Source organism: Haliaeetus leucocephalus, unplaced genomic scaffold, assembly GCF_000737465.1.
Source record: "Haliaeetus leucocephalus isolate CR32 unplaced genomic scaffold, Haliaeetus_leucocephalus-4.0 Scaffold284, whole genome shotgun sequence".
NCBI classification, from domain to species: domain Eukaryota; kingdom Metazoa; phylum Chordata; class Aves; order Accipitriformes; family Accipitridae; genus Haliaeetus; species Haliaeetus leucocephalus.
In genome coordinates, this window is record NW_010972720.1 from 7,886,783 (window position 1) to 7,905,106 (window position 18,324).

At 35.9% G+C, this 18,324-nt stretch overlaps 1 protein-coding gene across 1 annotated transcript in view; it reads right to left on the minus strand.

Moving 5' to 3' along the window:
- Positions 1-337: 337 nt before the first annotated feature.
- MTNR1A (melatonin receptor 1A) overlaps positions 338-18,324 on the minus strand; it is a 57,245-nt gene continuing 39,258 nt past the window's right edge. The window contains exon 2 of the mRNA XM_010570031.1: positions 338-1,214. Within this exon, the coding sequence (XP_010568333.1) occupies positions 346-1,214 (869 nt within the window). The 3' untranslated portion in view covers positions 338-345. The remainder of the gene's footprint in view (positions 1,215-18,324) is intronic.

Genomic DNA, 18,324 nt, shown 5'->3' on the forward strand with positions numbered 1-18,324 from the left:
CAGAAATTGGTAGGAATAGTTTTGTGATTTCTTTTATTGAGACAGACAATGTGGATACTTTCATTTCAATCTCCTTCTAGTTGTTTATCTCCATTTAAGGAAAAAAAAAAAGTATCCATGCATAATTTTGTAATTCCCTCACTGTGTTGTTATAAGAGAGCTATACCCTTGTATGATAGGATCTGTATGTCAAGGCTCTGTAACTTCAGTTCCCAAATACCATGCAAGGAATTTGATCAAATGCTTTCAGTGTAGAAGAGATATTTCACCTTAATATTTAACAGTAGGTCTAATAAAACAGATACTTTATGCGGATGCTGTTGAGCGACAATAAGGTTCCCATTTTCAGACAGAGTCCACTTTCACTTGATTGTTGTTTGTAATCAATGGAGAAGGTTTACTTTTCATCCTGTCTCCCACATCATTAGAACTATCCTGGAAAAAAACTTTTGCTGTACAAAAAGTGACAATAATTCTCTTGTATTCTCTTCTGAAGTTCTGGTTCAGGAGTCCATATATGATAGCATTAAGGCAGCTGTTGAAATATGCCATGTAATAACTGGATACAAACAACCACTCTGGAATCCTAGGGATTACAGTTTCTGGGTTGACAGCCACAGCAAGGCCTATAAAGTTCAAAGGAGCCCAGCAGACTGCAAACAGCACAAATACCACAAACATGGTTACAAAGTTTCTGAAGTCATGTGGTTTTAGCCTGGGGTTGTTATCTGGTTTAACCCTTCGCCTTACCTGAATAACGAGGATCCATATTCTCAAGTAACAGAAAGTAACTATGGCTATGGGAAGCAGGAAATGGAAAAACACAACTGCTATTGTATATGCTGAGCTCACAGATTGTGCAAATGTACATGAGTAAATCCTGGGGTCATATTGTAGTGATCCCACAAACAGGTTGGGCACAATAGCAACAAATGTTAGGACCCAGATAAGAACAACATAGCACAATGAATTCTTGTCACTGTACAGCTTGTCATATTTGAGACTGTGACAGATATAGCAGTACCGATTGATAGCGATGCCTGTAATATTGAAGATAGATCCAATGACACTTAGGCCCATCAAGAAGCCACTAATCTGGCAGTGAAGGTATCCCAGGTTCCATCCGTTGTGAAATACAGATGTGAGGACCAGTGGATATGGGTAGATTGCTACAACCAAGTCTGCAACTGCCAGGCTTACAACAAACACATTTCCTGTAAAATAAATATAAAAAGGCAAGTATTAGTTTCTCTTTTGCTCTTTTCTGTCACTTCTGCTCTCAATAAATTAATGAGCAGCCTTAATGGAACACTTTAAATGTAATTAGTTTCTACTTTCTAGATCAAAATCCATTGTCATATATCAGAAAAAAGACACTCATTTTTAATCTAAAAAGGAAGTAGCTTAACTTAAAGATGCACCTTTTAAAAGAAAACTGTCTTTGAGTTTAATTACCATGACCTAATATTTTTATCATCTCATTTATTTGGATTCTTCCAATCACACAGACTCACAATTCATAACTTTAAACTTTGCTTTGGTTTTAAATAGATAGTCTCTTGAAAAATCAGCAAAATAATACGATTACTAATACATATCAGAACTCACATTTACCTTCCATATTTAATTTAATTTCTTTTCCTTACATTATCCGTGAAATTTTCCATTCCTGAAATGAAAATCTTTTTTTCCCCATTTCTATTTCCAGCTTTCATGACTGTAACATGACTTTTAAAGTGACCCTTTTTGAATCTGCTGGCTAGCACTGTCCTGGTGTTGGCTGGGACAGAGTTAATTTTCTTTCTAGTAGCTGGTATGGTGTTACCCTTTGGGTTCAGTATGAGAAGAATGTTAATAACACACTGATGTTTTCAGTTGTTGCTAAGTAATGTTCAGTCTAAAGTCAAGGATTTTTCAGCTTCTCATGCCCAGCCAACAAGAAGGCTGGAGAGGCACAAGAAGCTGGGAGGGGACACAGCCAGGGCAGCTGACCCAAAGTGCCCAACAGGGTATTCCATACCATGGGACGTCACATCTAGTATATAAACTGGGGGGAGTGGGGCTGGAAGGGATCGCTGCTCGGGGACTAACTGGGTGTTAGTCGGTGGGTGGTGAGCAATCACATTGTGCATCACTTGTTTTGTATATTCCAATTCTTTTATTATTATCATTATAATTTTATTATTGTTATTATCATTATTAGTTTCTTCCTTTCTGTTCTATTAAACCATTCTTATCTCAACCCACAAGTTTTACTTTTTTTCTGATTCTCTCCCACTGGGTTGTGGGGGGAAGAGAGTGGGCTGCTGCATGCTACTTAGCTTAGTTGCTGGCTGGGGTTAAACCACGACAAGCACTTAACTAAACTTCTCAAGAGTCTAGCTGAAAGGAGGCTTAGCTGTCTTTCCTAAGTATGAGAGACATACTCTTCAGTAAAAGACGTGATGCCGGGCAGTGACCTAGACAGTTCCCAGTCACTATTGATGCCAAATTCTTCTCTGCCTCCAAACTGGAAAATTAAGCAATGATCTATTCTCTTGGTTCATCTTTTAATTAAAATAAAGGGAGATTATTTTAGACTGTGTTAATTCTTGATAGAACCCCTCTCTGTTCTTCAAAGACAATGGAACCCATCATAACTAGATGTTTTGAATTAATCTTTTGAGCATAATTATATATTCTTTCTTTAGTTGCTTAAATGATAACTCATCTGAATGCCTCAGAACCATTCCAGTTTCTAAGAAGAAGGTCACAAGATACATTGATATAGCTTTTATTAATTTTTTAAAAATAACTACTACATGTATTGGTCTAGTTATTCATGTCCATATCTACAGAAAGCTATAAATATGTATATATACATGTGTGTAGATTTCTAAATGCACGTGTATGCATGTATACATAGGTGTGTGTGCGTCTGAGATTATATTTTGGAATTCTGAGATTAGACACTGAAGTTGAAATACGAGCTTCTATTGCAACCTATAAGAAAATATACTGCTAGTTTTAGATGATGTAGAATTTCATTATTAATCCAAAGTGGGTTTGGTGGACTGTTTTATGCATTTATTTTGAGTAGATAAAATACAAATAGATAAAAATAGGTTAAAAGAAAAGGTAAAAGTATTTATGAACCAATAGGGCATTTTAGCTGTTATGATTCTCAAAACTATTTTATTAATATATTATCTCAAACATCTTAAAATGCATATTTTCTCATTAATCTCATGCTTTAAATTGCCAGGTAAAAATATTAAATCTGCAAACATCTACAGAAAAAACACAGAAATTATCTGGCTCAGGATGCTACTTACTCTCTTTTGTTTAAATTTTGATACATGCACAAAGTACCACATTTGATATTTATACTAATAGAAGCTGAGAGAAATGGCCTCAGTTAAAAGATTGCTACACTAGTTTTCATAGATTTTGCATCTGCATTTATAGATAACTTTCACTTGATAGTGTCTGTAGTGTTTTCTTCTTTTGCCTGGGAATTCACTGCCAGACTGAAATATGCTTATCCTGAAGGCTTTGGCAGAATTCCAGATCATTTCAGCACAAACAGCAGAGCTCCTTTAAGCAAAAGAAGACAAGGGAAAAAACCCATTGCTTTCAGAATTTACCCTTGACATAGTGGTGAGCTATACAAGAATGGATAAAGAGACTATATGAAACTCAGGCCTCTGTGTTTATCTTCTGACTCAAGAAGTGGAAAGTGAATGAAAAGTTGCTGTTGGCAGGTTTTTTTTCCCTGCCCAGAATACTGCAGGCTTGATGAAACGGCACCATATAAACTCCAGATGGGACAAAGAACCAGGACACTTATTTAAACCTAATACTTAAAATAATCCTATTTATATTTGGTTATAAATTTTCTGCTTAGCTGGAGACTGCCCATCCCAAGCTTCCCTCTCTGCCATCCACTGAAACTTCTTCTGGTGCTCTCCATTAATATCGCTAATATTACCATTATTTACCCTCTTGAGCCAAAAGATTCAGCTATAAGAACAAAGTTAAAAGTGTGGATGGCTGTTCCCTTTGTTGAAAGAAGACAGGTGGTATATTTTCTCTGAATAGTTTTAGCAGTGTCGTGCTTTGGAGACAACTGAGTCTGGGAAGAGTAGGAGCTCTATCTCTGAATCAGCCAAATTTCAGGCTTCCATAAACTGATGCACCATGGTTGTCCCAGCTTATCTTCTCAGTAGGCTGCTATAGAGCGACAAACTGAAAGTCTTGGAAATACAAGCTGTTTCATATGGAAATTGGAGGCTAGCAGGATATCCTGGGTGGGAGCTTGTCTTTTTAAAAAAATCATGAGCTTGGAAACCAAGTCCCAGGCTGGCAGCTCACGGTTAGCATGTCAGCTGGATGACCAAAGCATTGGGCTAGAAACTGCCTGGAAACCAGCTACCTGCTTGCAGAGAGGACTTTTAACCTGCCTTTCAGGAAGGGTTATCTTCAAACTTGAGTTCAGATACATTTTCCTTGTGAGCACAGAAACTTTGTCATTAAGATAGAATAGAAAATTCAAGTAAAAATGTATTTGGGATTAGTATGTTTGTTGTATATTTTGAGGGTCATTGTTTCAGACTCTGAAGGCAGATCTGAAATGATGTTGAGCTTTCATATGTTATATAATATACATTTAAAAATATGATCTTAGATTTAGGCACCCACCATTAGAGGAAATTATTACTATTTTATGAAATTCCCATATATTTAATGGTATATTGTGAAATTAAACTCATGTTTGTGGAACACTTGGTATTATAGAGGTGCGTACCTTAAAAAAAGATACAAGAAAAAAATAATTTTTATCTTCAGAGTTGGGTTTGAATAGAATGCTGTAAACAAAGACTGACGCTCCATATCGAACCCTTTAAAAAAGCCACAAAATCAAAATCTTATAACTCTTCCTTGAACAAAAAGTATTCATTCTCATTAGAGAGTGAGATCACATTGCTGTGAAAAAATGTGATTTATGTAACGAAAGAATGCATTACTGTGCATTAATACCAGTTGGCTGAACCAAGAAGGTAGAGGTTGAATTTCTTGACTTTGACATAAGTCAAATAAGCTTTAATAAATTTAAGCAGATGTTGTGCTACGGATGTATGTGGGAAGAAAGATAATCTTCTTTCTTAAGGTAACCAGCTTTAGCAGGCTATGCTTTTAGATGCTGTCTAAAGCAATGTTCCATTAAATATTTTCACCACCCTTATGGAAAAAGATGCCTTTCTACTCAGCAAACACATAGCAACCTCAGACCTACCTGCTGAATAAAAAACTGCATTAAAGCAACAGAAAAAAAACAAGCGCTCTCCTAGAAAATTTGACTTTTCCAAGAACAAAATACAACATAAACTGAGTGTAAAATCTGTGACCCTGACAGATTATAAAAAAACAATGCTTATGGGATTAATTGTCATGATGTCAAAATGAATATATAGAGTATCTAAGAACTACATGATGTAGTTGTATCAGTAGCAACTTGTATCTGCATAACATACAAATTACTATGTGGGTTGTCATTCCCTAGATTTAGTGCTAAGTATGTCCTGAAGTTTTTGGGAATTAGAAAGTTTCCAGAAATTTCTAGCAACTTAAATAAGTGCAGAATATCAATGGAAAAAAATTACAGTTACTTAGTCTAAGTGGTGCTGAATGCTTCCCATAGACTTTGACTGGAGGGCTGAGCACTTTGCCAGCACATCAAAAAGGACTAATTCTTTCTGCAATTTTAGGAGAACTGAGAGATGTGGTCTACAGAGCTCTTTCCTCAAGTGCTGAGACTTTGAAGTATTTTAACTCTTGTAAAACTTCTAGCCTGGGAAAAAAAATATATTGTAAAAAAGGGAAACAGCTTATCTATGGAACAAAATAAGAGTGTTTTAAAGTATTAAGGACTCCAGCTAGTTTTTTGGTACTAAGGAAATCTGAATGAATTTTAGAGATGTAATTTTGCTGGCAACATTGGTAAGGCTACTATTTCTCCTCCTTTTATTCCAAGATATTTCTGCAGCTTTTAATACTTGTTGCTACGTTACTATTTTTATGCACCTATTTCAAATTATTTCCTGTGTAGATAATGTATTGGCTTCTTACAACAAATGCTTTCCAGACACCATCGTATTTTCATCATGTTGCTAGATTTTAAAGTATATAACATTACGTTTCCTGTTTATGCATTAGCGCTTCAGGTTGCACCAAATTTAGCTAAGAGGGATTTAAAGCTTTTATGCTAACTGGAGATGCTTTTGCTTTTAGGTAAGTCTAAACAGTACATGCAGCTATCATTGAACTCACATACGAAGCTGTTGTTTCAGTGGCCATCGACTCAGACCTCTAACGTTTACTTAAGTATATTTTTAAGGAAAGAGGATAGTGTAAACATTTACAGTGTTGGACCAGTTACAAGATCATACTTAATTTCTAACTTCCAGGTCCATGCCATTCTTATCTACTGTTTTTTTATCACCCGTCAGATATTGCCAGATATGCTAACAGTAATTTCTGATTGTTTCATTACTAGGCTTAATTAACAGGATGCTTTGCTATAAATTTAGATCACGTTTTCTATAAGTTGTGATGTATTCAAAAACCATATTGCCAAGATGCTTATGTCCACAGTTTTTATATATTTAATGGCACCAAAGTTTTTATTTACATTTTAAAGCACTGATTTCTGATCACTCTAATACTTCTACTGATTTTCTTCAAGGATAGGTTACAGATTTTTTTTTGGCATTTTGAAATGTTTCTCATTAATCCAGCCCTTGCTCAGAATGTTAATCTGGGGTTTTATGCTGCCGGCTGAAAACAAGACTAAGATTAGGTGCACGCCACTGAATACCTGCAGTAGTAGAAAATTTAAATGTAGTACCTCATAGTTATAACTGAGCACAGCATCATACTGACACATTTACATCTAGCAAAAGTGGCAGCATTGATAGATAGCTGGCAAAACATCTGGTTTAGAAAACTAGTAACTCCCCTTCACAGCTGAATGGTAGGAGTGAATAAGTCTCTGATTCTAGAATACAAGACATCACATGAAATAAGGCAATGGGCTAGTTTATAAAGAAAGCAAAATTAGAATGCTAAGCATAATGTTCAATATGATATGCTTCATTTTGCCACTAAGAGCTGAACTTCTTCCTTAGAAAGGCATTTTGTTAGACCTCTGCTTCTCTCATGGCTGTTTCCATGCACAAAATGGTGTCTCAATGACAAATATTAACACCAGATTTGTTTCATATTCCATGAACATTTTTGCACTGAATGTTGTTGCATTAGCACCAGTATTTCACTTGTAAAACATCACAAAAAACTACAAAATCAAGGAGTGAAAGCTGTTTTTGTGAGTGCCTAATGCAAATTTAATAAAATAACCTTGTTCATGTATCTGGAGACAAAGCTTAGCTCTACAGGCTCAGTAACCCTTCTCCCTGGGATCTTAACCAGTCATAACATTTCACGAAAAAGACCTGTCCATAATCTTTCTGGGATCAATTTAATATCGGAAAATTGCTGTACCTGGCAGCACAGTTTGGGATTCCACAGAGGTCCTGTGCAATAAAAATTATTAAATGAAAATACCTGTAAGTGGGGTCAATGACCACTGTTTTTTAGGCAAAATCCCAAAGCCAAGTAAGGTTACCTAGACAAGCAAGCATGCATACAGTCCCAGCTTCACTGAAGAAAGATCTGAAAGGCTTAAGAAACTAACAGTCCTTGCAGCTCAGCATCAAAACAGCAGAAAGCAGCTAAGCAAAAATGTAGGAATAAATATTGCATAAGCTCCAGTTACTCCTGGGAGCTTCATTCACTTTACAGATCATAATATCAACTCCCCTAGATCTGAAAAGTCTATTTTTAAAATAAAGGCACTATTTATAAACCTGGCCTGAATCAAGAAGTCCACGTGCACATTAAATTTGAATAGCGTGATGGGCCTGTGGGTTTTGCTTCACATTAGCAAATTAACCCTGATGCTGCAGGTGGTGATGCAGGGAAATTTGAATGGCTTAAAGCCCACAATGAACCTTTTAGCTTTAAGCAAATGTAGGAAAACCTTTCTCTTTCCTTTTAAGCTGAACACCCCCCCCCTTGTATTATTTAGCGATTTTCTTAAAGCCTCATTCAAATGTATACTTCTGTGACATAATAGAAGAGATTTTCAGACCCGCTGTCATCTAGTTGGGACAGTAATGAAACCAGCTGTGTAATTACAGACACAGTAATTGCCTACAGCTGTAATGATGTCAGGCAGGTAGCTTGTTAGCACTGAGGAGAGAGTATTAAATATTTACGGTTTGAACTCATTTATAATCTTACTAATGTAGAGATTCTGAGTGTCACAGACAAGTTCTGATACTGCAATGACCTAAGTAACCTCAACTTTTAACTGCAGTTGATAGAAATTCAGGGTGCTGAATCTTACGGGTCTGGACAGCTGGAGAACTACATAACAGTATATTGGAGAGATATGGAAGAATAGATTTGTTAAAGACCATGTTATCAGAATAATCCATACTGTAATACTTTATTCCAGTGTGCTGCAAGTTGAGGAAAAATTGACATAATCAGCACAGCATAAATGAAAGATCATACTGATGCACCCTGAAAAGAAAATGTTATATGTATTTAGATTATACTAATTATCATACAGAAACTTCCAGTGAAGCTGGAGCAACAATTTAATTTGAAATGCCTATGCCATCTTCTGGCCAAGAAAATTAGATGCATGAAAGAGTAATTGGCAGAAAATGGCAGTGAGGAATTATATAATACTCAGAATAAAGCAATGGAGGATTTTGGTGTCAGGTCCAAGCTGACTGTAGCCAAATGGTATTTAGATGTGATTAAGTAGTTTTGCAGATATGCCAAATGGCATACAGTTTGCTGTTACTTTAGCACCTATCATCTTTTTCTGCAGTCCCATGGCACACATGCGAGTGAGACAGCTACTGCTCTCCTTAAAGTCTAAAAATATTTGGCAGCGCTATTCTTGGTGGTTCAGTCATGAGAGGAAAGTGATGTGAGTTTTACTGTCAGGCAAAGAAAGGAATTGAATCCATATGCTGGATGAGTGCTACAGGGGTGGGGATGTACCTTGCCCCTGGCAGTTTTGTATGACATGGCAGGGCTGCTTTGAAATGTCTCTTGTACTGGACCTCTCACATGATAGGAGTACTTAGTTTGTACTAGGCAGTAGATTTAGTAGTGCATGGGATATTGAATATCTCAATACTGGCAAGACTGAGGTATTTCTGGGTATGCCAAGAAGGGCAGTGCTATCCACTGGATGAATTTATATGACATGAAATGTAAAGCACCCGGGAAAAACAGCAGTGAAGAAAAGGCCTAGACTACCACTGTACATTTAGGCACCTGATGTAGCAGTAAGCAGGATTTGACTGAAGACCTTTTGTGGATCTAAAGTTAAAAATCTAGAGGTGGCATGGGTTTGGGTCTTTTTTAAGGATTTTTAAGAAGTGCAGTTTTAAAAAGGACTTTAAATAATAGCAGTCAGAGCCACCAGTGAACCTCACGATACACTCTTCTTTCTGTTACATTATGCAGTGCCATGAAATATTTTGCTTTGAGACTCTACATAGTAGGTTCATGTCCAAGATATTTTGCTTTAGGAGGAGCAGCAAATTGAACAAGACTTCTGTTCTTTTATGGAAACCTCTAAAATTTTATCAGAGTAATAACTAGATAATATGTATTTATTTTGGTAACAAGATTGTATTGAACTGGCACTGTCATACAGTTTTGTAGTTTTATAATATAGAAATAATAGATGAAAGTGACTTTTGTTAAATAAGTAGTCCTGAAACTGAACAATTCAGTTTTTTAAATGCTTCATTGACAAATCTGCAGTAGATGGTGATAAAATAAACATTTTAGTTGCTGTTTGACAAAAGTTTGAAGTCCCATATGCGTATTTCCTAATACTCAGAATGAATATTGCTGTAGTTCTGTGCCCCATTCAGTTTTTAAATATGTGTTTTTTCAGTTCTATGGATGTTTTTCACCAAAATGTGAAGCCATGGCAACTAATCCGGTCACATGGAATTCTGTTTAAGTCATTCTTAACTTAGTTTCTTTTTGTCCACCCAGCCAAGGATGAACTAAGTCATAACATAAAATATCAAGAAGGCTTGTAATGACATTGAAGTGAATCACCAAACCCTGCTGTCTTGCAGGTGGAAGTTAGAAACCAGAGCAGGCAGATGTAGTGGTGGATGTCTCGAGTTCTGTGACCCTAGTTTTGGCTCTGGTATCTGCCTCGACTGTTCTTTCTACAGTTCACTGGGCTGGTGTGTTTTCAAGGTCAGGACATACATTCCCTCTGAACATCAGCCCCTTCTACCATGATGACAATATTTCAGAGACCAAATAGATTTGCCTGAGTAACTTATCCACTTTTACAGAAGGGAATTATATTACCACTTCTGATTTGATCTTTTCTATCTCTAATTTCTATGATTCATTTGGGAGGAAAAAAAAATCCTGTGGAACAGCCTGTTTTGCAACAAGGTATTGCCTAGATGTTACAGAACACTAAGGTTGTCATCACAGTTCAGCAAGCTGTATGAAACCAATTAGAATAACAATACTGCTGATGTCAGAGGATCACGCTACTGAACCGCATCGCAGGAGAATCAGTGTAAGAGTACTTTTTCCCCCTTCAACTGTATTTGCATTAGAGACTGAAAAAAAATGGAAGGACAAAAATGGTACCATCACAGTAATATCACAGCTCAGATAAATAAAACTAATAATACAGTTCAGAAAGTAAAACAAACAAAAGGGAAAAAGCAGGAAAAGGCAGAGACAGATGCTTATGAAATATAATTATGTTTGGTATTTGTACAAAATCTCATATATCAGTTAGCATCAGTGCTAGAAAATGGGAAGATACAGCCTATTCCCTTCCAAGTTCTAATACGTATTTTGAGAAAACAAGTAGGAGAAAACAGGAGAGTGAAGGTTCAATCACATAACTGACAGCGTAGTGTATATAATATTGCAAACATGAAATCCCTTTCCTGAATCTCTTTGAAAGTCAGTTTTATGTAACAGGATTTTGTGGCTGAATTTGTCCATAGAATTATTCATGGGAAGAAAAAGAAGTTAAACAAACTCTCAGGAGTACAAAATTATGACTTTTCTTTCTGTTATGACTAATAACAGTATAGGTGGTCATTCAGCCAATCCCACATTTAACTGCAGAGTCCACGGTGGACAGCAAAGCTAATGAAATGAGTTCTTAAAACAGTCTTCCTAGCTCTTTCTCCTAAAATCAGCAATGGTAGGACATCTGCCAGGAAACTGGAAAATAGCATTATAGAAAATATCACTTACATATAGTTAAACACATGTGTATTTACTCTCCCTTCCTCTGTCCGTTCTTTATTTCTCTATTCTTTTTCTTCCTTCTCTCATTTATTCCATCACCACATCTTTTCTCTCCTTACCACCTTACAACCCCAATCTTTTACATTTCTGACAGAAGCCTTTTTCCTCCCTTCTTTCCCTTCCTTTCCTGTTTCTTTGTCCCAAGTTCCTTAAAAAAGGTGAGAAGACAGAGAAGATAATCATATTACACTCCCACCTCAGCAGTTTGATGATTTTTAGGGGGTACTCCATTGTGTCATTATCAGAGACCCAGCTGCCTCCAGTTCTTCCTGCCTCCCTTTCATTTCTTCATTTTCCCTATTGTGCTACAGCAACAATCCAGAAGTCGAATGGTCCCAGACCACAGGGGGACAAGTGAAATGGTATCAAGTATCATGGGGAATTCACTAGAATAAGTGCCATTTTAATTGAAGTATTAGTGGGTTTTGTTGATGAAAGTAACTGATGGTATCAAGAGATCTTGCTCTTCTATAGCATCAGAAATGCATTTAGCACTGGAAACCAAAAGGACAAAGAAGTGGAACTTGTATATACATGGCAGCAATGCCAAGGATCTTAATACCTGTCTCCTCTAATTTTTATCTATTCCTCTTTATAAAAAGGAAATGGGAAAACAACAGCTCTGGATTAAGAGAGTGAAGACTCCATGATCTGTAGTTCCTTTCCTCTGTGAAAAGTTTTATAAATGCTGAGAAATTTACTCCAGCTATTGGACCAGAATAGACTGTTCTAGTCCAACACTGGAACACCTACACTATCCTCCTGTGCCTGTGTATATCCACAGCCTGCCAGGAGAACCGCTTTCTTAGCATGCGCCTTTGTAATTTGGTGAGCGCCCACACCAACTGCAGAGTTCTGCACCTGCCACACTGGTGTGAAAACATGGTAAGAAATACAAATTAAACCTAAACTGGTTACACTGAGTGTCAAGCAATTTCAAAATATGACAAAGCAGCAATTTAGGTTTCAGACAACTTTCTTAGAGCATGTCGGTGTGAGAAATCTATTTGGGATTGCTGCAGCAAGCAATTAAAATGATAGCCTTGACAATGCAAGTGTGTCAAAAGCTTAGAAGCATTAGTTTATTTTCCCCCTTTGTATTATTTAAAATAACATGGATTTAGATATATGACACAGGACAGATTTATAAGAAAACAAGGAAGCAGGAAGTTTATTCATTATTGCCCTGACTCATACAGGTAGTTAATTATCACATTTTAGCACCTGTATAGAATAATTGACTCAGAAACAATGTTTGTTTGCTTATATTAGATGTGCATTTTAAAACAGCTTGCTGATAAAACCTCAGGCTACAGCTGAAATTTTATGTTAGAGGAGAAGGAATGAAGATATTGCACTACCTTAAGTAAAATCTGTATTTTAATTTGTATCAAAAAGTTTGGGGAAATATATAACTCCTCTACACCTGAACTTTTTTTTTCCTCCTAAAGATCTAATTTCTAGTGCTCTAAGAACTAAAATGGATTTGGAGAAAACAGTTTCTCAGTTTTCTAATGCTATCCCCATCGCTAGTAGCAATAGTCTATAGAGATCTTAAGATAAACTTTAATATTTAAGATATTTGAATGACCATAAAAATATTTTCATTTATTTTAAGGCTTCTCAGGATTCTTATCTTTGTACAATTTAGTTTCTTCATTACAAAAGCAGCTGGCAGAACAGATGAAATAACAGGGACAAACTGACTATAAAGAATTTATAGAACTTTAAAAAGTATTCTTAAGTCATTATTCCTTAAATTCTTCAGACAGATAAAGGCATGAGGGGTTTTTTTCAGTATTTCTTCTGGGAAGCCTAAAATATACACCGCGACTTCACTGCAGGCAAATAATGAAGCTATCCTAAATTCATGCCTATACCTTTACAGTATACAATGATATAAGAAGTACTGATGCACGTGTACATCAGCTAGTTATTCTGCAACAGGATTCATGATGATGTTTAAAAACATTAAAATTGTTTAAATAATTTTAAATATAATATTTAGAAAAAGAACTATAATCCTACCTAAGCTTTTCATACTACAAAATGTTTGGAATGTCCCCCATTTAGGCATTGTAACCTATGGGTCATCCGATAGTTAACTGCTTATGACAGAATATGGAAACAGGACTCTTGGCTTGGATATACTGTTATACTTGTAGTTAGTGAATATATCCACACTTTAATCTTAACTAAATAATCTGGGTTTTTTTGCCATCAGTCGGAATAATAAAATTTCCACAAATGTTGGCTCTAGTTTGACCAGGCTCTAGAAGTTACAGTCAGGAGGGGAATTCATTTATTGCTTGTTGCTTTTTTTTTTTTTTCCCCTGCATGATGGGATTTTTCACACAGCACAGAATAAAATTTCCAAGCAATAATTATTTGACTGAAACTAGTAAGAGAAATAGTCAGGTATGATTGTCCTTTGACATCATAGAAGACTTCAGGTATTTCCACAACATTCCCTGATGGGCTTAAGTAAGTGAGGTCAACCTCTTAAAGGATCTTCCTTCTCTTTAGTAAATATTGACATACAACTCCAAAATTTTTCAATATCCTCTTGGTTAGTTAATTAGCAAATACATCACTTTTATATTTAATGCTTATTAGAAATGAAATGGGGTTTGGATTTGTGTCTTTTATCTTAACAGCATTAAATGAAGTTCTTTACTAAGAGCTCACTTACATGGAGATGTGATTTAGCATGCTGATAAATTTGCATTCTTAGAAGCAGGCTTTTGAATAGAAGCAATTGGCTAAAATAATGATTTAGCTAACTCCACTGACTTCAGACAAGTTGAAGTAGTGTAAGTGAGTCAATAAGTGGCTCTGTGTATTGAATATATCTCATAATTTTATTATTGAACTATTATTCCTCTCCACCTTGTTTTAGTTACTTGCCTGTTCTCTGGGTGTTTCTTTCATGAACAGTGGTGTGGAATTTTTCAGAAAGTATTTATTTTTCTATTGTTTAAGTCTAAACTGTCTGTTTATCAATGAATGTAGTTGAAGTACAATGAAGGCTATGGCACTAGCTCATAGGAAAGAAATATAAAAATGCTGTTGACTTTCAGTACCTACATATGTCTTCAGAACTTATCAGTCAGGGTTGTTACTTAACCTGTCCAGTACAATGAAATGAATTGCTGAAACCAATACTTGCTGTCAAAATTATTGGATTTTGTATTATGGTAATTTCAGTATGGTAGCATTTAGAAGTTGTGTTATGATATCTCATCCGAAGTATTTGTACCCATTGATTTTTGTTATGACTCATAAATATCCTAAATGCTCACCCTGAGAATCCAAACACAATTTGCAAAATCAAGCTTAACACCTCGAATGTAAAAAATGTGAACCCTTTCTCTGTGTGAAAATAAAATAGATTTGGAAAACTATACCACCAATATAATCTTAGTCTCATAGTATTATGTATATGATATCTTGGCTGTTGGAGCTCCTTTGCTTTTTTAATGCCTAATTTTTTCTCTTATACTCTTTTCTATCTTTGTTTAAATGTTAGGAGATTCTTACAAAAAAAGCTTTTCAGCTAGCTGGAAAGCTAAATATAGACAGCTAAAGATAGTATCCTTTTAAATATTCAGTAAAAACTTTGCCTGTTCTCCTTCTGAACCTTACTCCTGAGTTCTTCATCTTTTTTTAGGTACAGGTTTTTAGTGTGCCAACATACTTCATTATTTAACAAAATTTAACAAACCAGAAGTCAACACTTCTACTTAGAAAACTAAAGATAAAGAAGGCACGCAAAGAAATGTGGGATAACTGTCTCAATGAATATTAAAAAAAAAATCCCTAGGCTGAAAGGATGCCAGAAAGAAGAGGTTCTGCACAATCAGTGTATGTCAAAGATACAGTGTATTTATATTGTGTTGCAAAACCTGACATAAAGTTTATTACAAAAAGGATAGAGCGGTGAGCAAATGGTAAGGCAGCCTTAGCTTCAGACAGCACTGAATGGTCCCTTTGTTTTTCTTTACATTGGTCTATTAGGGCATAATCACCTCATTTTTTTAAACATTATCCTTGTAAAATGTTCTACAGGTGACTGAATGCTAAAAAAAGGGGGGAAAGCCTGTCTTCCATATCTTAGCTAAAGCCTCCTAGATTTTCTTAAGTTAGTTTCAGAAATATCTGTATTTAGCTTTGTAGGTGAAAAGATTCCTTCAACAGTTTTGAAAGTGAAAGACAGCTTGAGCTCCTCAGAGAGCTACTTTAGCTGTTCCCATGTAAAAGCACAAAAATGTCTGCTTTAGCAGATTAATGTATCTTGTAAAGTAACAGCAGAAGGGCTTCCCCAAAAGATCTGAAAATTCTTCGCTCTTTCAAAAAATATGTAAACCTAGACTAACAGCCTTCATTTGTGTGAAGAAAAACTAGTCAGTCCATGATGCAGAACTGTTTTGGTAACATGTAAAAAAACTCCTTCAAACTCTTCTATTGAAATTGTGTGTGTCAGCTGTAACCACTAATGGGTGATAGTAGTACTTGCTGTCATTATATTAATTTCCTGATAGACTTGAATTCATATTTTAGGAAAGTCCAAGGGGATTTTTTTTTTTATACACTCCAAAATCTGGATAGGACAGTGTCAGTTCTGTATGATATTTTTAGGTATATTTTATTAACAATGTCAAGTGTCCTGTAAATATGGTGTGGCAGGATGTTGAGCTGGTCAGAGCTTTAAAATAGATCAATTAACCTTATCTTTACAGTGAGCTCAACGAAGAAAACCATTTAAGACAGAGAAGAATAAAAATAAACCAGTTTCTCCCTGCCTCTTTTATACTTTCAAGACAGATCCTTTCTTCCAGGACTGATTTCAGTCAGTTCAAGCACTTTGATGATCTCCTGTGGTCCTCTTCTCCCCATTTCTTAGGCCTGATCTGTTTCTGTTCTTCTCACCCATCTCAGTCCCTGCTGGAGCTGCAAGCTCCCTTCTTCTTGATCCCTTCCCATGCTTGGTCTTCCTCTTGGCCAGTGCTTGCTTTTATTGACCCTGCTCAGCTGCTTCTGAAGGAGAGAGTCATCAACCTCACCCAGATATGCCTTTAGTAACAGAACGTAGCACACAGTGAGAAAAAAACGAAACACATACCTTTAGTAAGACTTAAGGGAGAGAAGAACAGTAATTAAACTTTTCATCTTCAAGACAGTTCCTGAAAATGTCTCTTTTAAGTCTGCATGGAATTAAAAAGCTATGCCACACTACCAAGTCAAACAAATGAACATACATATTCAACCTTTTTCTTCCAGGATAAGAAGAAACTTAGTTATATGAGATTTTCAGTAGATACATAAAAGTCAGTAGATGTACAAAGCAGGAGCAGGTCCAGCAGTGCTGACAAAGTATCTACCTCAGATTGGTCGCCAAACCTTTCTTCTGATGATTAATTGTCTGAACATCAGGCCAGCTTGGAGACAATAACACTGACAAGCAAGCATTGCTCAGAATAAGAACTTGGTCCACACTGCTGAACAAGTCCCTAAACTGGGAAGAACAGGCGATAAAATAGATGCTAAAAGTGACAACATGGCAAAACTCCTTCATATGACTGGATATGGAGACAAATGAAAAAAACATTGGAAGAGAATGAGAGTTCTAGCCTAGGGAGAAAATATTTTGCCACTAAGGAATATGTTCTTCTGGAATAAATACATTAAATTTAAATTACAGACATTAAAGGGAAAAATAATATGGCATTGTTCTTTAGTTACCGTTCCCTTTTAGTAAATCCTATCCTATAGGACACACTACTCTTTTGCTCCAAGACCTATTTGGAAAAGAAATAAGAAAGCGGTTGGGATGTTAGTTGTTCGGTATCTTTAGGCAGGCCTAACTGAGGTTCAGGTCTTATTAATCAAGCAGTTAATGTGAAGACAGGAATCAGATGTTAGCTTCTTACTATTTCCCTCTACCAAAGAGAGAATTTGATTGTTCCACAGACAAAGGACACACCAGAGTCCAGTATTTTGTGCCAATTTGCAGTGGTTGGCTTGGTTTCTTTAATCTGTTCTAATGCATAAATTTTCATGGAACTAACACTGTAGCTCCATGTTCCATACAAAGCTCTTAGTTTTATTTGTATTAGACAAAAAGAAGAAAAAAAAAGGTAGAAAAATTTGAGCACCTTCACATAAATCTGACAAAGTGCTCTAAATATATTATTTTTTTTTTGATACAAGTCAGAGAATCTACCCCTTACCACATCTCTAGAAGGAAATGTAGCTGATCAGTTATTTACAATTTCAATTGGGACCAGCACTAAATGGCAGACTTAGGATTGGATTTTGCCCCTGCCTCATTGTGCAACTTTATAATTCCTTTTTGTCCTATGAAACTATACTCTTGCCTAGCATTTGTATTCCTCCTTTTTTGAACTTTTTCCCATATTCCTCTTTTCCAATATCTATGTATTATGTGTTTATAATCACTCTGTGGACATCTGCATTCTCAGTGTTACATATGCTGTTGTACCTAACAGTATACAGTTAAGAAAAATCACTTTTTTGATTTATTACTATATTTCCATTGCTGTCTTCATATAGATAACTAACATTTAACATACAGAAATTAACATTTTTTGTGACAATGAAGCTCTCCTCCCTGTTCTGCCTATATCTGAGTGAGCAATAATAAAACGGAGTTCCCTGGGGCAGGAGGGAAATGGAGCAGTTTTTTCTTCATCTCCCTATCACAAATGCATACAGGAGCTAAAGCTCAGCGTGGTAGTTTATTGTATTTAACATGCTGACATTGTTTTCTGTGAATATGTACATACAGTTTGTAAGATTTTGATCTCTATGTATTACTTGTATCGGTGTGCTTTCTAATGAATTTACAAACAATAATTGATACAGCTGAAT